This window comes from Ischnura elegans, chromosome 3 (genome assembly GCF_921293095.1).
Source record: "Ischnura elegans chromosome 3, ioIscEleg1.1, whole genome shotgun sequence".
Classification (NCBI taxonomy): Eukaryota; Metazoa; Arthropoda; class Insecta; order Odonata; family Coenagrionidae; genus Ischnura; species Ischnura elegans.
The window spans coordinates 48823762-48843855 of NC_060248.1; the positions used below are offsets into that span (position 1 = coordinate 48823762).

General features: G+C 36.2%; 1 protein-coding gene across 1 annotated transcript; it reads left to right on the forward strand.

The window, feature by feature from the left end:
- The first annotated feature begins 1054 nt into the window (after window positions 1-1054).
- LOC124155739 (protein PTCD3 homolog, mitochondrial) lies at window positions 1055-19608 on the forward strand. The gene is made up of 12 exons (XM_046529807.1): window positions 1055-1246; window positions 1335-1446; window positions 1536-1733; window positions 1812-1941; window positions 3054-3195; window positions 5555-5801; window positions 6553-6754; window positions 10407-10626; window positions 12870-12978; window positions 14715-14992; window positions 18081-18306; window positions 19227-19608. Exons 1-12 carry the CDS (start codon window positions 1212-1214, stop codon window positions 19392-19394), a joined length of 2067 nt encoding a protein of 688 aa, XP_046385763.1. The 5' UTR covers window positions 1055-1211; the 3' UTR covers window positions 19395-19608.
- Window positions 19609-20094: the final 486 nt, after the last annotated feature.

The window sequence follows — 20094 nt, forward strand, 5'->3', positions numbered from 1 at the left end:
AAATATTTAATAAGTTATTCAATATATTAAATATAATTGATTGTCATAAAGCACATTTATTTTTAAAATTATTTTAATCCAATCCTCTCTTTCTTTCTAATTATAAATATGTTAATAGGTATTATTTATTCCCAGAATTTTCCGTAGCGTACGTAAATCGTAGGTGTCACTTGCAAAGCCGGCGCTAGATCTTTTTCCACCATCGCAAAATATAACACGAGAGCTGTCTGCTAAGTAAAAAATTATGCATTTATGAAATAACTAAATTACTTACCTAAATAATATGAATGCTGATTTGTTGACATCCCTTTTTAGTGGCGCTAGCGCGCAGCTCAATTTGCATCGCGTAATTGACCGTTTAAAAATTACTATATGCGAAGGCGTTGTCGCGTTACTTCGTGGACGACCGGCTTTACACCATGACCCTTTTCCTCTCTAAAATTCCCCCCGTTTACAACTTTTGTACAAGATTTCATGTTTTTATAACGATGTTCCGAATGATGCTAGATCGCTAACGAGATTAAAAAAAAATCTGCGGAAGTTTACAAAGGGCTTTGTCTTCATTTTACTGCCACAATATTTTTTCGTCGCTGCCAATGCCGAAAAATGCCACTGTTCATTAATTGTAAGTTCACCAATCCAACCATGGCTGAGAGAATACTTCTCGTACATAACGCCTTAAATATTAGTACTTTTAATTGAGAAATCGCGAAGAAAATGGTCAAAATACCGCAGTGATACAGTGAATCCCCATTCGTAGCCATGCGCTACGACGATGAGCGTCCCAACCGTGACGTCACGCCGCTTTAAAAGTGGGAGGGGAAGGAAGGGAGCGGAGGGGAGATGTTGGCCACACGGCGAGACATGGGTAGGGGTGGGGAATTGCGGGTCTAGTTGGTCTAGTTCTTATATGGTCTAAGACAAACACAAATAACAACATATTTTTTTTAGATCTTGTGATCTAAAAAAAATATATATATATAATAAGGGGTCGTGAAGCATAAAGTTTGGACAAATAACAACGCGCCTACGATTTTGATTTTCGTCTGATTATCGTTCTTCTTTTGTTAAAAACTGACTGCCATGCCGGCGCCGTATTTACAAATTCTGCATGTAGTGTTCGTAATTTAAGTGATCATTATTTTTCGCCGCCTATACACAAGTGAAAGCACGGCAATAGAGATATTATTAATCTCTAAAATTACTTACAAATGCATCCTTTACGAGGTTTAGGGTGCTTCAATTGGTATGTTATATCATAATTTATGTCAGGAACTGCAGATAATGCACGTAGATTCCTTAGTCACCAGCTCTGTAACTTATATCATTAACAGGAATAAATGTCGATGGGATGCCTTGGCTACCGTGGCTCGTCATTATTCTTCATCTGGGGATACAATAGTGATTCCGAAGAGAATCCACCGAGGTCCTACAGATATTTTGCGTGTAAGTAATCTCAAGTTCTGCATAATTCCGTAAAATTCTCCCACCTTACCCAGCCTTTCTAATCGGGCCTCTACTAATTATGTACTTAGGCTCTTGAATCTACTGTGCAAAGGGATTATACAGCTGCTGAGTACAAATTTCACGATGACCCTTTCCTCATTCCTACATCCAACTCGGCGAAACGCACCTACGCTATGTCTAAAGAGGCTGGAAGGAAAGCGGCCCTATGGATTAGAAAAGAGCATGCTCAGTGGTTTAATACAAAATTAGCGGAGCCGCCTATCAAGGTATACGCATCGTGTGTAATTTTACTGATTTAGACGAACTTAAAATGGAATAACTAACATTCTCCTTGCAATTTATAGGCCTTGACTGCAAAACCTGCCATAACGGAAGCAAGTGAAGCCAGCGAAGAAATATTGAAAGACCTGATTGGAGATTCACTGGTTTCTGATGCAATTACTGTGTATGAAATTTTAGAAAAAAACGGCCAAGGTAAGCATAATGAGGAGATGTGTTGAGAGAGTTAAAGGTAATTAAGTCATTAATCCTTTAACATATACATCTCTCCCTGCCAATTTGGCCCATCGTTATTGTGTGATTTGTTCTTTAACCGTACAATTATAACTAAAGGGATTTGGAGGTTAGTGTTTGACTCTCATGAGGACCAGGTTCAAATCCCAGCGTTGACAAGAAATTTTTGCAGGAAGCTTTATCCCTAATTGAATGCTAAGTGAAATTGATTGCAAGGATAGCTCTTTATCTGTTTAGCATCCGGAAAATTAAGCTATAGCCCCCTTGGCTCCCATTGTTATAGACTAGCTATTACAAAAATCTGCTATTCTCTCCTCCCTTTTATCAAAAACCTTCTCCGATGGTGCAAATGACGTAACTACTGATGCATTAAAATTAATAGTGTGTCAATATGCTACTCGATCTCTCAAAAACTATGGAAATGATTGAAGCAAAATTTAGCTGGAAAATACTGGATTCATTTGATTTTCACATAGGCTGTATTATTACTAGCTGTAAAAAGGTTTTTTTTTATGGACTATGGAAAAATTCTATCATTAACCCTGTCATTTTGTGGCTTTTATATATCTTGGAGAGTCCACTTGAACAACATCCAGGTTGCCTCTGTAATGGGTAGATTTCCTGTACTTACCCTTTTTCTGAAAAAAATATAGGGAAGGTTGATCCTAGTTCATTATTTGTATGGTATAATGTGAGAGCTAGCCATTTTATTTATTGATTTAATTGTCACCTTCCCTTGCATTTATGCAATTTGTTTGGCATGACATCTTAACTAAGTGATTTTCTATGGAAGTATGTTGTAGTCCACTTTTTGTCACATCATATGAGAGTACTGGTACCATCATCTTCTGAATTTCATCTTCCTTTGAATAATAAAGTTACATATGACACCTAGACAGACTTTGTCTATTATGTGATTGACTGCTATGAGAACATCGACTGCCTTTATTTCCTTATCATTAGTAATCTTTGTTTCATCATAAGAGGTCAAATGTATATACAAATTCGATGGCTTATTACCATATCTGTATTATAATAATTGGAATGAAATGATACCTTTGTGACCATTGCAGAGTTATCAGAGGAAACCAAGCAAGCATTTTTGGAACTTCTGTGTTTTAACAACTGTATTGACTCTCCATCAGAAGAATTAGTGGAAGAGCGATGGTTTCGTCAGAGTTTTCAAGGCAAACAAAGGCCTCGGAAAACATGGAAGTAAGAATTTTTATATATATTGTGACTGTTACTAATACTCAAAGAAAATTTTTTAATTCTAATCCATTCAGTGAAAGCTATGAAATGGATTGCAAACCATGAAAATTTTGTGTTTAAAATTTAATTAATATGTAACATGCTTAAAAGTTAACATTGCATTTCAAATAGGAAGATGTTTCATTGTTTCCATTCCAGTCGCATGGTTACCTATTAAAGTTGGAATGATGAACCAATGCAGTATCCACTGATATTAAAGGCAATTTTTAAATGTCTTTGCTACTGCAAGTAATTTATTATTTATACTAAAACAGCAAGTGAACTGAAAAAATGTTATTGATTTATTGAATGAATTGTTAAATGCATTTACTCAGGCATTAAAGTGGTATAAAGTCATATAATTAATACATAAAAACAGAGAGTATGCAAAACTGTAATTAGTGATAACTGGACATTATTCCAACCTATTAATTTTTTATTACGAGGCGTGTCCGTAAAATAAGTTCCACGAATTTTTTTCACATAAAAAAACTGGTTTAATTGCAGAGAAAAGTACATTTTTGGAAAGTTCAGTCTTTCTTTTATTTTTCTACATAATTGCCGTTGCGTTCTATGCACTTCTGCATTCGAGGCACCCACTTCTTCAAACCAGAGTCATAGAACTCTGCCGCCTGTCCGTGTAGAAAACTAACAACCGCGTTTTGCACCTCTTCATCTGTCTGGAATTGGGTTCCGCCAAGGTTTTCTTCGACTCGGGGAAGAGATGGAATTCACTTGGTGCTAAGTCTGGGCCTAAGTAGGGTGGGTGAGACACCATTTCCCATCCAAATCTTTCGATGAGGGCTGTGGTTCGATTGGCGGTGTGAGGTCGGGCGTCGTCATGGTGAAAACGCACTCCTTTTGTCAGCATACCTCTTCTCTTGTTCTGAATTGCACGTCTAAGATTTTTCAAGGTCTCACAGTACCGGTCAGCATTGATTGTTGTCCCGCGAGGCATAAACTCGCACAACAACACGCCCGTTCGATCCCAAAAAACGCTAGCCATGATTTTCCCGCCAGACAGGATTTGTTTGAACTTCTTTGCTCTGGGCGAAGAAGGGTGCTTCCACTGCTTCGATTGCTCCTTTGTTTCCAGTGTGGTGTAGTGTACCCAGGTCTCGTCACCAGTAACAAGAGTGTCCAAAAATTCCTCTTCGGTTGTTCCGTGAAAAGCGAGAAATTCTTGGGCCGCTTCAACCCGCTGACGCTGGTGGTCTGCAGTGAGCATTTTTGATACCCATCTTGCGCAGACCTTTGAATAGCCTAAATATTCAGTCAAAATCTTGTCAATTGTGGTTTTTCTGACCTCCGGAATCTTTTCGCACAGCTCCCGAACTGTAATCCGTCGATCTTTAAGCATTGCCGCCTCGACTTTGGCAATTGTTTCGTCGGAAACCGATGGCCGCCCTGCACGGGCTTCGTCGTGGACGTCTGTTCGGCCATTTTTAAAGTCCCTAACCCATCTGCGCACCATCCCGGAGCTCATACACTCTTCTCCATACACTTGACAAAGTTCTTCGTGAATTTCCTTCGCCGATTTCTTCTTAGCGGCCAGGAAACGAATCACAGACCGCAACTCGTAGCTGGCGGGAGACGCAAGAGGAAGCTCCATCGCTGACGGCTGCTGAGCCAAGACCAAACGTCGCATTGACGCTGGCTTGGTGAGGGATTGGAGTGAGGGAACCAAACAATCTGCCTTTGTTGCATGGCCGCGCATAGAAACAATCCTAGCGCCAGCGGCAGCCCGTGGAACTTATTTTACGGACAAGCCTCGTAGAAACCATCTTTAACATTTTGTTTTCTGTGATGTACGTAACAGGAATTTCCTCTATCATCAAACATTCTCCCATTCATGTTCTACAGAGTGGGGAGAATTAGCTATAAAAATATATTGAGCAGTTGTCCATCTTCTAATTATGAGCTTTTGCAATTATGAAGAAAATGATAAGCATTGCTTTTCAAATAAGTCAAGTTTCAAGAACAATGGATATTGCCTTGGCTCAGCCCAGCATATTCAGCTCGGAAGTTTTAGTCACAGGTCCCAAATTATGTTATTTAATGATAATGCATGTAAAACATGAGCACTAATCATGTCAGTTATAAATATTGATAACAATAATAAATAAATTTATAATTTTCAAATGTGTAATTTAATCATATTCAATCAATGTCAGCTAGTAATAATATTTATAATTGATTCCATTTCAGTTCAAGTAATTAGCTCAAATTTTTCTGTAATTGGTCCTCTGTCTTAGGTGTGACAGGGTTTTTGATATTCTGTTATATCTATTAGTCAATAAAATTTTGAATCGATTTTATCTAGGGATGAAGGCTTGGCAGAAAATATATTCAAGTCATTGTCATCAGGTCCCAATGCTGGGAAGGCCCACAGAGCTCTTGTTCGAGGCATGGCTCGCTTTGGACAGTTTGAGCGTGCATGGCAGCTATTAAGGGAAATGGTTGCATCAGGAGATTCCAATTTAGTGCCAGATACAGGATGCTACAATGCCATTATTTCTGGAGCATTATCTTTAAGAGAAGGTGGTGAATCCCGTTGGCAAATGGTGGAGGTAATTTCTATTCTTCGATTCCATCATTTTAAGGCATAACTTCGATTATTTTTATGAAAATACTGAATGGGGTTGTTCACTCTGAACAAAGATTGCAATATGTATTATTAAAAGAATGTGGTAGATGGAAGGGAAAGATAAGTCAAGTTGAAAATAATTCTTCCGAGGTCAGCCATTCTCCCTTAAGCTTAAAATAATTTAACACAAAAGTTGCCACCTACTTTTCAGTTAACGGTGACTTTGTAAGACTTCTAGTTCATTTACTTATGGAGGGAGAGAATTTCATTGTGGCAAAGTATTGCTTACTAGAGTATAAAGAATAGGGAACCACATATTCTCTAAAGGTTTTCTAGCATGGAATTTCCTTTGAAGAAGTGAATACTTTTCTCTATCATATTGAATTGCTCACACTATTTCCTTACTCTAAGAAGATAATTGAGAATTGCTTGCTACCAAACAACAGAAATGAAGTATGTAATGCCTGTGGGCATTACGTACTCTGTGTTGTGTGTGCAAGCGGAGGTCACATACTGAAAAAGAAAATGGAGGTCATGTGTTATAGTTACAATTTCATAGATTTTAACAATAAATCAATAATGTCATATAGGAATGATTTAATATTTACTCTTTCTGTGCAGAATTTTTTATGCAATTTTCTAAAAACGAGTTGAATTTGCATTACTAATTAATGGTAAGCAATTTGACAATGAAGGTAAAATTTTTCTTTAATTGAAATCACATTATTTCTTAGACACTACTGAGAGAAATGGCTTCCAGTGGACTTAAGCCTAACATTGGCACCATGAATGCTGTGTTGGAAGTGATAAGTGCTACGGGATTTTTCCCAAGGTCACGGGAGATCGCTCTGCAAACTTTATCGGAGTTCCATCATCTTGGAATTGAACCAAGTTTGGCCTCATACTATTATATCCTCACAATATTTTGTAGAGAACGTAAGTATTTATGCATTAAATACTCCCCCATAATACCTTAAGGCATTAGTTTGAATTTTATTTAGAGTTTCCTTCTGTGTAGTACAATGGAAACTCCATTAGTTTATTCTTAGAATTCACGAAGATGAATTCAAATGTAAAATATGTTGGTATAAGGATGCGTAATAACCTGCCTCAGTTGCAGTTATTCAGTTTCTATAGAGGCAACTTTGGGGTCATATGCTATCCCCATGTTTAAATATAAAAAATATCTTTCAACCAGCAATGACGGCTCACACAACTTTTTGGTTGTAAATTTAATTTAATTTTTTTATTTGTCCAAGGATCTTATGAATACAACATAGATATAAGACACGTCAAAGTAATCAACATAACACTTAAAAATGTAAAAATGGTCAGAGTTCATTTGTCATTTAAAAATTCATTTACACTGTAGTAGCACTTGTTAATTAAAAATTTCTTTAAAGAAGATTTAAATTCCCTGTTAGAATTAATCAAATTAATACTTTTGGGAAGGAAATTAAATATTTTTGATCCCATTGCAATGGGACTTTTTGCTGTTATACGTTTTTTATGGAGGGTAACATGGATGTGGCGATGAGACCTAGTTAGGTGCTCATGTACATCATTATTAATTGGTAAATCATTAATATTCTCTTTTATCAGTAAACATAGTTGGTATATATATATATACAAGGCACTGTTAACAAATTCAGTTCTTTGAATAAGGGTTTACAAGAATAAGTATAAGGCTTACTCATTATACATCTTATAATCTTTTTTTGCATCTTGAAAATTGTATCTAATAGCGTTACAGTTGATCCCCAGAATACAATACCATAAGTCACTCTACTTATAAAGTTGCAATGGTAAACTGACATCATCGCCTTGTGAGGTAAGGATGCTTTTAGGAACCTCACACTATACAGTACTCGGGACAATTTAGAACACAAGTCTTTTACATGGAAGGACCAGTTCCCAGTATTTTCAATTTGTAACCCTAAGAATTTACAAGTTTTTGTTAGACTCAGTGTATGGTTGTTCAGTGTCAATGTTCCAAAATCTTTGGAATGATTCGGGTTAAACAGCATAGACTGAGTTTTTGCACTGTTTAATTTTAATTTGTTGGAAAGACACCAATTCCAGACTAAGTCTAATATTTGCTGACCATAGTGATGCACTTCATTGATGTCATTAGCTGAAATTAGGAAGTTTGTGTCATCTGCAAAGAGGACTGGTTTGACTTGGATGCTATTAACAATCAAGGGCAAGTCGTTAATGAATATCAGGAAGAGTAGAGGACCCAAGATGCTACCTTGAGGGACACCTGACGTTATCTTGTTTTGGTTTGATTTACATAGTGTGTCACTAAGTCTCATTTCAACACATTGCATTCTATTGCTAAGGTATGATTTTAGCCACTCCAGTGCGACTCCTCTGATTCCATTTTGGTGACACTTGTTTATGAGTATGGAGTGATTAACCATATCAAAGGCACAAGAGAAATCAAAAAATAATGCAAAGACCTGTTTGCCATTATCCAAAGAATTTGAAATAAAATTCCAGGCAGTGATGAGGGCATCCTCTGTAGAACGTCCTTTCCGGTATCCCCACTGAGAGTTAGAAAGAATTTTGTATTTTGCCACAAAAGAAAGTAATCTGTTGTAATATATAAGTTCAAAAACTTTAGAAAGCTGTGTTAAAAGTGAGATAGGCCTATAGTTGGTTATATCATCCTTATTACCTTTGTTTTTGTACACAGGTATTACTTTGCTCAGTTTTAGGGGTTCTGGAAAGATCCCTAGCCTCAGCGATTCATTGACTAAAAATAGTAATGGTTGCACAATAAGTTTTTTTAAATCCGCTACTAGTCGACCAGGTATATTATCAACTCCAGGAACTGAAGAGTTAGATAATTTATCTAAGCACATTAACATTTCTTTTTCATCACATGGATAAAGGTAAAGGGAATGCACTTCACTGGTGTAATCTACTAAACAATGGTTGTTATTATTGTTTATGAGCTGGGATTTTGTTAAATTACAAAAGGCTTCATTGATTCGATTGCATACTATATTTGGATCAGTTATTAAAGAACCATCGTCATTGAAAAATTTTGGTACGCATGGGTTACGTTTTTTACCGAGCTGTGCATTGATAATTTTCCATGTTTCCTTTGTCTTATTTTGTGCTTCAGTTATGCGTTTGTCATTAAAAGATTTTTTTGAATATTTTAGTAAAGCAGTATACTTCTTCTTTGTCTTTTGAAAATCTAAGAACAATTCATTATTCTGGGAAATTTTGTATCTATGTGCTTTTTCTTTTACAATGCGTGACAAATTAATTATTTCCTCATTGAGCCATGGTTTTTTACATTTGTTTTTCCTATTTTTAATGTTGATGGTGACATTTGGAATGCAACACACTATATGATGGAGCAATTTGTCGTAAAAGATCTCAAAACTATTCTCAAATGAGTGAGATATATAAACATTTTCCCAAGTTTCCAACATTAGAACGCTTTTTAGAAAATTTATGTTCTCCTTTGAGAACACCTTGGTGGTAATTTTACTAGGTCTGACACTCTGAAGTTTCAAATCAAACGTCGACATGATCATGTGATGGTCGGATAAACCAAGGTCAACAACAGTGGATACACTCTTACTATGATTATAGTTTGTTATCATATAGTCAATTAATGACTTAGAAGTCTTTGTCACGTGAGTTGGTTCCTCAATTAAACATAATAAGCCATATGATTTCACAATGTTCAGTAATTCCGTCCGCTGTGGTGAATCCACTAAATAGTCACAATTTAAATCACCAGTTATCACTAGAATTCTTTGTTTAACATAAAGTAGTTCCAAAAGTTTGTCAAGGTTGTTTATAAAAACATGGAAATCACCCACAGGTGAACGATATAGTGATATAAGTACCAAAGTCCCTATGGCTGTTGTGAGAAAACACACTGCACCCTCAAAGTTTTTTTCTTCTACGAATTTATTGTGTTAACAATCCCACAACTAACTGATGTTTCTCTAGTCATTAGATATGTATTGTTACAAATTTACTTTTGTTCGGTAGTGGTGAGTAATCAAGTATGTAATTACCAGTTATCATTGTTTTTTGGGTAGTATTTACTTGCAATAATTAGTCTCTTTTTAAAGAATCCATTTTTCTTGAAATCTACTCCTGAATCACTTTTGGATTCATAACTAATACCATTAATCATCATGGAAGACTTGGTAAAAATTTAAATTATCGACTATTGTTCAATATATTTCTAGATAATTTAACTCCTTTGTCCACTTCAGATTAAAAATTCAATCTAAATGTTGTGTGTCATGCTCAGATTGTCCTTACGACGCAATTTAATTTGTACCAGCTACTTACTTTTTTGGTACATTGGCTTTTGCTTCCATTCCTTCTTGTCTTCATGATACATATGCATTGGAATCTTGTAGTTTTCCCCTTTTTGTCTCACTGTTTGAGAGCATTGGTAAGCTGTTGAAATATCAGGGAATGCATGTCCTTACAAAGTCATCTGTTAATACTATACTGATAATCAAAAATGTTGGTCGAACTATTTTATATTTAGTATTCTATTATTAGTATTTAGTATAACTGTGATGAAATTTCTTTCTATTTACAGGAGGGCCCAAGAGCAGGGTTTTGGTTGACATCTTGAATAAATTGGATGGCCAAGTAATAGAGGCACGTGATCCTAAGGACACGCTCTTTTTCTTGACAGCTATGGAAGTGTGCCGATATCATTTGCAGGATGTTGAACTGGCGCATAGGGTCCATAATTTATTGCTTGAACACTCAAATTATGATTTTATTGGAGATTCTTTCAAGGAGTCTGCTTATTAGTAAGTAAGAGTGTGTGTGTATCTAGGAACCCTTCAAAGTGTCTCTCAAACTTGCCAACTTTCACTTGATGGGCAGTGGAATCGAATGTGAACACTCAGGCCTTGAGTTAGCCATGTATGGCTGTGTTCAACCATTCACTGGCCTCAAGCCCACAGTCAACCGCCTAGTATGAATGGATTTGTGTGACTCAGCTGCGGCTGGGAATTTGCCCGCAAATTTTCTTTTGTCAAATCTGTAACCAGTAGCAGCATTCTGAGGAGCCATTAGAAGTAGGATATGATTTTTTGGGCAGTGGGGCAAGTGTGACTATTCTCAGCAATTTGTCATCAAAGGCTGTAGTATGCAGTTGCAGGTTTCAGAGTACTCTGTTATAGTGCGGGCTTATCTGCCATTTCTTTGTTAGAAAAATAGAATAGGAAATGACTCACTTGCAGCCAACTGATTGTGGGCAAGTATGGAAGCCATTTTTCAAGGCTCTATGTGCATATCTATCCTAGATATTTCATAAAATTATCAGCGTAAATTTTGGTGCATGGAATTTATTTCTCTTAAGAAAAATTGCATAAATGGGAAAAAGATGAAATTTTTTCCCTGTGAAGGTTTTCACGACATTTTATTGTCTAGAATTTTATGCTCTTATGGATTTTTTTGCATGCCATGCATCCAATTATTTTTAAGCTTTAATTCTGATAGGCAATGAAACTCACATAACCATTGCTCTGGTGATGGGTTTTGTGTGTTTGACAGAAAAAAAACAAATAGTCATGTGCAAATTCCAAAATGCTAGGAAAGACTGAATTTTCTAGGTTTTCTGCCCTTAGAAGCACTTAGCCACAGTTGTAAACAACAAAAAAATTCCCAAGGAGCTGGAACATCCACACGACAGATTTTTCTTTAAGACTCAAACTATATAGAGAGAAAAATCAAACTATATAGAGAGCATTTCAACTAAGATATAGCAGAATCATTTATTGAGGACTAATACTTGAAAAAAATAGAAAACCTTGTATTCTCATGAAAACCGTGGCTTTCTCAAGTAGGTATTTGTGTTCAGGACAAGGCAGGTCTTATTTTTCAGATTAGGGAAAAGATGTAAATAAAGAGGAGTGAGGTAGCCAGGGGGGTTGTTTGCTTGTTTGTTGATTGAGGGGTGCCAGTTTCAAATCACAGGGAAAGCCTTCGTACAACCCTAAGTAAAATCCTCAAACAGTACACAAAGTTTCCTAGGGAAAGGAACTAACACCAACCCTGTATGTTTTAAATTCACTTGCTTGTGGGTAAGTGTAGGGGAGGTATAACCTTCCAAACCAACTATCAGATTAAAACACTGAGCTAATTATGTTATCCTGATCACCGAATGATCACAGCAAAGTTTACATTCATATGCAACAATTTCGTAACGCAGCCTGCACCCCGATGACCCCAAATACTAAGGACTCAGAATTGACTTTTTGGAACTAAAAAAGTACCATGTCTTTGAAAGAGATGAAATATATGACCTTGAGAGTCTCATTGTTTATTTTTTTGACCTACTTACGTCTTTACATTTGTGAGGTATGGCCAACCACGATCTGATCTGCTCCTTAAGTACAATCCTGCACCACAGAGATTTGGCCCATACATCCCACTTCCTTTTCTACAAGCTTCTCTTCCACCATTGGAAGTGCATATGAATCATTATAATTTTTTTATAGGTTTTATTTAACTATTTTATTTACCATCTCTATTGATAACTGGATCTTTATACTGACTTTTTATATGGATTTCTTTTTGAAGCAAAAAAATATGATATAGATTAAGTTTTATTTTTATATGCACGTAAAGTGGCATTTTGAAACTGTTTTGTTCGATGTGGTGAAAAAGTGTTTTGCAAACTGAGGTTGTGAAAAAAATTCCAAATTATTATTTACGTGACCCAACCAATGGTATAAGCCAAATGGTGCATATGATCGTGATATTTTCAACTGTGTCCCTTGCGCATATTTTGCAGGATTTTGGTGCATAAATTTCACTGTTTGATGCTGAGTGTCCATTGCTGATTTTTTTTAGATGGCCTTGCTGGTTTAAATTTTTATTCTTAAAATTGATTTTTCATGGCTATTTTGTCTGCTTAAATTTTTAATTTCATAATTTCAAATGTGTTATCATAAGTTTCTATTTGAAAAAGAAAATTTGTGGTGAATATTCATTGGCATGATATATTTTTAGCGAAAGAAATTAATGTATCTTCATTTTATTTCAGCCGCAACTATTTTATACTCATGTGTACTATAGAGCCTTTGGAAACTTTTATGGAAGTTTATAATAAGTTGGTTCCTAATGTGTATGTTCCGGAACCAGCAGTGATGGAAGTGAGTATTTACTATTTTTATCCAACCTATCGCCAGTGGTAACCAATCCAAAATGCAGTTAGCAAGGAAAATATCATGGCAGATGATTATTGATTTCCAGAATTAAAATCTTTTTTGTGAGAGTAAAAAATTGAACACCAATGCAGCTTCCACTTAAATCTTTATTAGATACGACCATGGTTTCGTAGCGATGCTACATCATCAGGTGGACAAAAAGTAAACGACATGGGTATATATAGTTGAAAAAACCGTTGCCAACACGTGGGGGTGGTTAGGGTGGAGGAGGCTTAAGGAGGAAGGGATGGGGAGGGGTGATGAGCCGTTGTTGGGTGAGGTGAATCAGTCTCCAGCTCTGCCCGGGCGTCTAACCTGCATCCTCTCGTGAAGGGAGTACCGCAACGGTTGTCTCAGTGGGTGGGTAATGGGTGAGGTAAGGGAAATGTAGGAGGGGGGAGCGTGAGGGATACAAGTGTTCGTTAACCAGTTGGTCTGAGTTGAGGTGAGTCAGGATCTCAAGCTCCTGAAGAAGCTTTAATAGAAGAAGGCCACAGCAGTGAATTCATTACAAAAGTCCTGCATGTCGAGAGGAAGGGGCCCAGATTAGACGCCTTAGAAGAGCTTGAGATCCTGACTCACCTCAACTCAGACCAACTGGTTAACGAACACTTGTATCCCTCACGCTCCCCCCTCCTACATTTCCCTTACCTCACCCATTACCCACCCACTGAGACAACCGTTGCGGTACTCCCTTCACGAGAGGATGCAGGTTAGACGCCCGGGCAGAGCTGGAGACTGATTCACCTCTCCCAACAACGGCTCATCACCCCTCCCCCATCCCTTCCTCCTTAAGCCTCCTCCACCCTAACCACCCCCACGTGTTGGCAACGGTTTTTTCAACTATATATACCCATGTCGTTTACTTTTTGTCCACCTGATGATGTAGCATCGCTACGAAACCATGGTCGTATCTAATAAAGATTTAAGTGGAAGCTGCATTGGTGTTCAATCTTTTACTCTCAGTATGATTGACTTCCACAGAGTACTGCCTGAGACAGTGTCGCAAAATCTTTTTTCTTTCATTCTTCTAATGGTAGAAAGCTCAATCTAAATTCCGTTTTGAAAGTAATGTGAAAAAATAAACTGAGGAACCAGAGAATCTTTTACTTTTCTCTTTAAGTAAGCCATTTTCAGGTGCATTGAATTTACATATTTCTTTGGTTGTTTAATTATTCAGATTCCTTATGTATTGACCTCTTTGATGTGTTAGATTAAAAGCTTATTTATTTTTATCTCATTTCTAAAAATTTTATAGTTTAAATGTGCTTCTGTCTCATGTGGGCATCTGCCAGAAATATGTTTATGTTGCCTTCTACTTTCAATATTGTGCAAAGTTTTAAGGAATGGGTACAAATAAATATAAATGATTTTAAATCCAGTTATTAGATTTGTTGCACACAAGATTGAAAGTGTGATGACACCATGTAAAATCTAATGCTGAAATGAATATTTAAAAATATTAAAATATTTATCGTACACCACTTTTTTAATATGATTTGAATAAACAAGATTTTTCCTGAGAAAAACCAAGACTCTTATTATTGCTAAATAGAATTGCTGATATACCAGTCCTAGGCTGTGGTAGAAGGATGCTAGTAAAATGGTCTTTTAGCAGTAAATTTATGATATTTTTGTTATGTGTAGTATTTCTATTCTATATCTATTACTTGATATTTCAGGAAGTGCTGAAAGCTGTAGATTTGAATGGTGCATACGAGTTACTACCCCAGTTGTGGTCGGATATGATCATTTTTGATCACACCTCTAGGGATAGCTTATTGACAAAAATGCTGGATATACTGGCTCGCAATCCTGTAACCGATTCCCCCTCTGACTCGGAAGAATCACTGTGCAAAAAGAAGGCTCTCCGAGAATCTTACATGAGAATAGCTTGGGGAATTTGGGAGAAGATTGAAGGAGAAGCAGAAAATGTGGGTCTCAGATCCAGAAATTTAATGTAAGTATTATTTTATTGACTTGAAAAAACTTTGTTATTTTTTATTACATTGCTTTGCAGACATTCTGTTATTATGTAAGCACACCTTGGAGAAGGAAAGGTAACTAGTTTTCATACTTCTGCTGGCTATTTTGGTGTCGTAGCATTATTAATGTAAGAGAGAAAGGTCCTACCTTTTAGAGAAGGAAAGAGGAGTGGTTAAGCGAAGTGTTTGTTTGGTTTTTTGTTCGAAGTAATTTTTTCTACACTTTACTGAATGCCCAGACAGCTAATAGTGTTAATGTGCTGGCAATAAGTTTATAATAATTAATACTTAAAATTAGTATATCAATAAATACTTTATATGTATTTTTATAAATTTATATTACATATATATTTATTTTTATCACTTAAATCTGTATGAAAACTGGTTTGTAGTATCTTTTATCAAAATATTTTAAATCATATATGTCATGATATCTATAATATCTGGCTATGGTTAATGAGTAACAGGTATCAACCAAACTTCAAATTTCAGTTAACTAATAACTTCAGGCTTCACTTAGTGATTTAGAAAAGTCAATGTACCCCACTAATCCTCCCTATCTTCCCCAACACCGCTACCTTCTTTAGCTCTCGTCTCCTCACCCACTTTAACCCCGCCCTCCCCTCGCTGGTCAGATACCTATCCTCACAGGAAAAACCCTCGTCCCAAAACAAGGCTGCCTCTTTCCACCTTACCCCCCTCTCCCCATTCCATTCTGTGCTTAACCCTCACCTTCTCCCTCTCAACCAGTCCTTTTCCTTTCCGATAGATGTTCTCACGGTCATTTGTGTACTTTGTGTATAAATATAAGATGCTTGCAAGATCAGACGATGTAACCAAGTTACGAAACCTGGGTCATGCCCATAATTAAATAACAGTGAACCTTACAAAGTTTTTATTTCTTTATTTCCAAATTTCAGTTAGACCAGATTCTAAAATATGTATGTTATTATTTCAACAAAAGAATTCGAAACGAAAATATATGTGAACTTTTCATGAGTGTGTAAAATCAAGCACTCGAGTCAAAGCCTCCTATAGTTCCACATTATTTAAAGAAATTCAAAATATATATAACAATTTTATGTTATTCCTGGCACGTAAATCCATTTGGATGATGTATCTCGAACTTCTAAAAGATATGGCGAGAAATGTGATCTTGCTGGTACCGCATGGGAAAAAGTTGTTAAAATGTGTATCCTAAGTTGAAAAAAAAAATGGCTGTGGTTGATAACGGCTTTCTCTTGAAGTGAGAGAATAAATTTAAAGGAGAGCCTGAATTATGATGAAACTGTCACATGAGGATTTTGTCACCATCAGATTTGGCACGTAGTAGCTCTTCCCATGTGACATGATAATCATTATCATTGCTGTTTCAACATATATGCCAAAAGTACTTGTAATCACTTTTGGGACACTGTAGAATAAGAATTTTAGTATCAGAAACATTCGTCAAAGCATGGAATTTTGGGCGCATACTTAAGATCAAACAGTGGCATAGCCACGGGGGGTTTTATGGGTTACAACCCCATCCGTCTGAACCTTGGAAAGAGGCACTATAAATGAGTAAGATGGCCTCAATAAATAAATATGCGTACAAAATTTCTGTTTTTGTGTCTTAAAAATTATGTTTTCAACATCAAGAATCCCAAAATTTTCCAGGGGAGGACCCCCATATTCCCTTTTCCATACAACCCGGATGGCCCAGTAAACCCTCTCCAGTAAACCTCCAAATCCCATCCCAAAAACCTTTTAAAAAATCTCCAGTAAACCCTATTTCAAAATCCTAGCTATGCCACTGGTATCAAATTATGACAAAATTACTGATTGTTTAGGCATCATTGTCAGAATTATTTCCTTCTGAAGGAACTAGCATACTTATAGAATATAAAAAGGGATAATGATTGAAAAGTAGCTAATTTACCGCAAATTTGGATTTCAAAAGAAAAAATGTGGAGTGATACTACAAGCAGCCTTACAGTTTGGGTGGTGTGTGGGTTGTCTACACTCAAAATTTGTTGATTATTCTCATGTTTTGCATAACCTTAACATTCTCTGGATAAACTTTTAAGTTAGTGAATGTAATTCTAGAAGTTTTGCTCATCATTGAGTATTGGCAAAATGGCCTTAGTTGCAGTGAATTCTTATTCATAGGTGTTTGACTCTAAAATCTGCTTGAATTTTTATAGAATTTAAATGTAGGGGCTTCGGTTAGTATTACAGGATTTTGAAAATATTTGGGATCTGAGACCGTGATATAAGGGGACAACTTTCCTGCAAATGGCAATTTTGATTCTAAAATAGGCATTTTTTGGCCCACCCTTACATTTTTGTATAGCATTCCATACTAACCAAACAGCCACCAAATGAGATGAATTTGCAGTGGCATTCCTTCTCAGAAGTAGAAATATGGAAGGGTCATTCCACCAGCTCAGACTGATGTTGTCCTTTGCCCTCTTAGATTGAGACAAAAATTGGTGTACATGTTTACCTTCTCAAAAGAAAAAAAAAACACTATTGGGAGTATATATTTTGCAAAAGTGGAAAAACATCAGAATTATTAGTACTTTGAAAATAGCAGTTTTTTCTAATAAAAATTTTCTGGGTTCAAATCCCAGTCAAAGCACTTGATTTTACCTCCATGGAAGTTTTACTCTTATTTAATCTAGTTTCATGTAGTTCTTTGCTATTATATTTCACTTATATCAAATGCAGGATCTATGCACAAGCTATAGCTTAGGGCCTCCACTTTGGATGCCCCAAAAATAGTCTGAGTGAGTAACTGCCATATATGTATGCACACTCTGCTGCATTATATGTCACTTTATTCTCTATTGCCTCTCAGCTTTACCATCTAGGTATCTGAAATCATATATGGCACTGACATAGAATATCTTTTATAAAGAGGGCCCCATATCTCAATTAGGTGAAATACTTAGTTATGTATTTCAGCCCTTCATGTAATAAAAATCTGGGAAGAACATTTACGTGAAGTGCTGAAATGCCTAGGTATAGTTGTCGAGTTTGAAGGTTCTGAGTAATACGTATATTTTTTTAATCTTGAAGGTGGACAGGGGCAATGTTGGGTGATCTCTTGAGTGTGTGTGTGCAGTGTGATGAATTTGAGAAGGCTTGGAAAGTGCTCGTTCACCTCGGTGCTGAGGCAAAGTTGACCACCTCCCCAGACGAAGAGCCTGCAACACCCAACCCCATCAGTGGAGTTCCCAGTATCAAATCCCTATCTCTATTTATTGACGCTTGCATCAAGAAAGGCGACGCTAGTAAAGGATTGGTAAGTACTCATTGCTAATGATTCAACTGTGGAATGAAAGGAAAGATTTCGATATGTTTCAAGGTCTGCATTCTGGAAAATAATAGCTGATGAAAATATGTTTTTCTTTTGTCACATTGTGTGGTTTTGCCTTAATAAGATGTAATTTATGGATTTATTTTCCCTCAGATTCTTTATTTCAACGTCATTAATTATGCTGTTGTGTTAGATGTTTATCATAGAGTTATTCATATTGATTAAATACTTAACATTTAGAGGTTTCTCTTGAGGAAAAAGTGCAATAATATTGTTTTGTAATTTTGGAAAAAAAAATTATTTCTGAGGATGATAAGTGAAGACCTGTTTTGTGCCAACATTCATTCTATTTTTACATATATGGCACCTGTTTTCTAAGATCAAATATTTTTGTCCAGATTATAGCCTCATGCCCTACACTAAACAGTATGTTAGATTTTTAAGCTACTGTGGCTGTTACTAATAGGCCTGTGCTCTTCATTGCCATGTATTCTGAGTCTGATATCTTTCCTAGCAGCATTCTAGGGAGTAATCTTTGTAGGGTAATATGTACTTAGAGGCTAATATGTACTTAATTGCAACTTATCATTTAAGCCTATACAAATGCATGGTTAATCTACACTTCATCCTCCTTGTTTCAAGCAAGTTTAAGGGCTACTATTTTGTTTATATTTAATGCTTTTGTGAACTTCTTAAGACTATCATGGGATTTTTTATCTTTAGTGTACAGTAGTAGCCTGGATATCTATGTGATTCCTTTGGATGATCTGTAAGAAACCTTTGCCATTTGTAATATGGGCTGTCTAATGTTCTTAATTAATATGACTGAAGAAATATATTAAAAAACTTCAATATTTGAAATTTTTTTCTTAATATCCTTTTGAAATCTTTTATTTTCATTCTAGTCTTGTGTTAAGTATGCTGCAGATGCAGGATTTCCTGAATCAGGGGAGTTAGGATGTAAACTAGCCAAAAGCTTGCAGCTGACTCCTCTGCAGATGAACTTGCTCAAGAGTACGATTGGAATAGTGAATTTGGAGACCCCTCTGGAGAAGAAAGATGTAGCAGGTTGAAGACGATAATTTATCTATGAAAATAGGTCTGTCATCCACAGAGTTGTATTTGTGGCTAGAGAATCACCAAAAACTATTTCAGTTAATTGGATGTAAATATTTTTATGATGTCCAATTACGTGTTGGTGCTTGGAAGATTTTCGTTATCCAAGTTCTTTCCTTTGTGTAATGTTGATCAGTATGAGTTTTGATAATAAAATTGTTTCCTCATTGATTTGATGATTTATTCATCTGAGGGTGGGCATTTACAAAGTCGTGATTGAGCAAATAATATTTTTCTTATTGCGTATTATATTTCCTGCAATGATGTTCCCCATTTATTATGCCTAATGCTTAATCACAACTACACCACTCCGCTTGCATCTTAAGCTCTGCTTCAGATATCTCCATGCAGTGAGGGCAATTCTACTAATCAAGGGTAATGCAAGGCAGTGAGATAGCAATAGAATGGGAAGAGGTGGAGAATAGGTTGTCGGGATACCTAAGGGGAAGACATTTGTGGCACAGTAGCACATCAGCTAGATTGAATATAGAGGAAGAAAGTTGATAATAATCTCATACAAAGAGTTCTTGTTGCCTAATGGAACCTTATGAGGCATGTCTCACAAAGTCGGACAGCAATAGCAAAGCCATCTTTTCTGCGATTTTGATTAAATTATAGTCTTCAACACATTGCATTTTTGTTACCCACATTTTTGAT

Coding starts and splice junctions, on each gene's coding strand:
- LOC124155739 (XM_046529807.1), top strand. CDS start 1,212: ATGCATCCTTTACGAGGTTTAGGGTGCTTCAATTG. Junction 1,447..1,535: donor GTCCTACAGATATTTTGCGT/GTAAGTAATCTC, acceptor TTATGTACTTAG/GCTCTTGAATCTACTGTGCA. Junction 1,942..3,053: donor TTTAGAAAAAAACGGCCAAG/GTAAGCATAATG, acceptor TGACCATTGCAG/AGTTATCAGAGGAAACCAAG.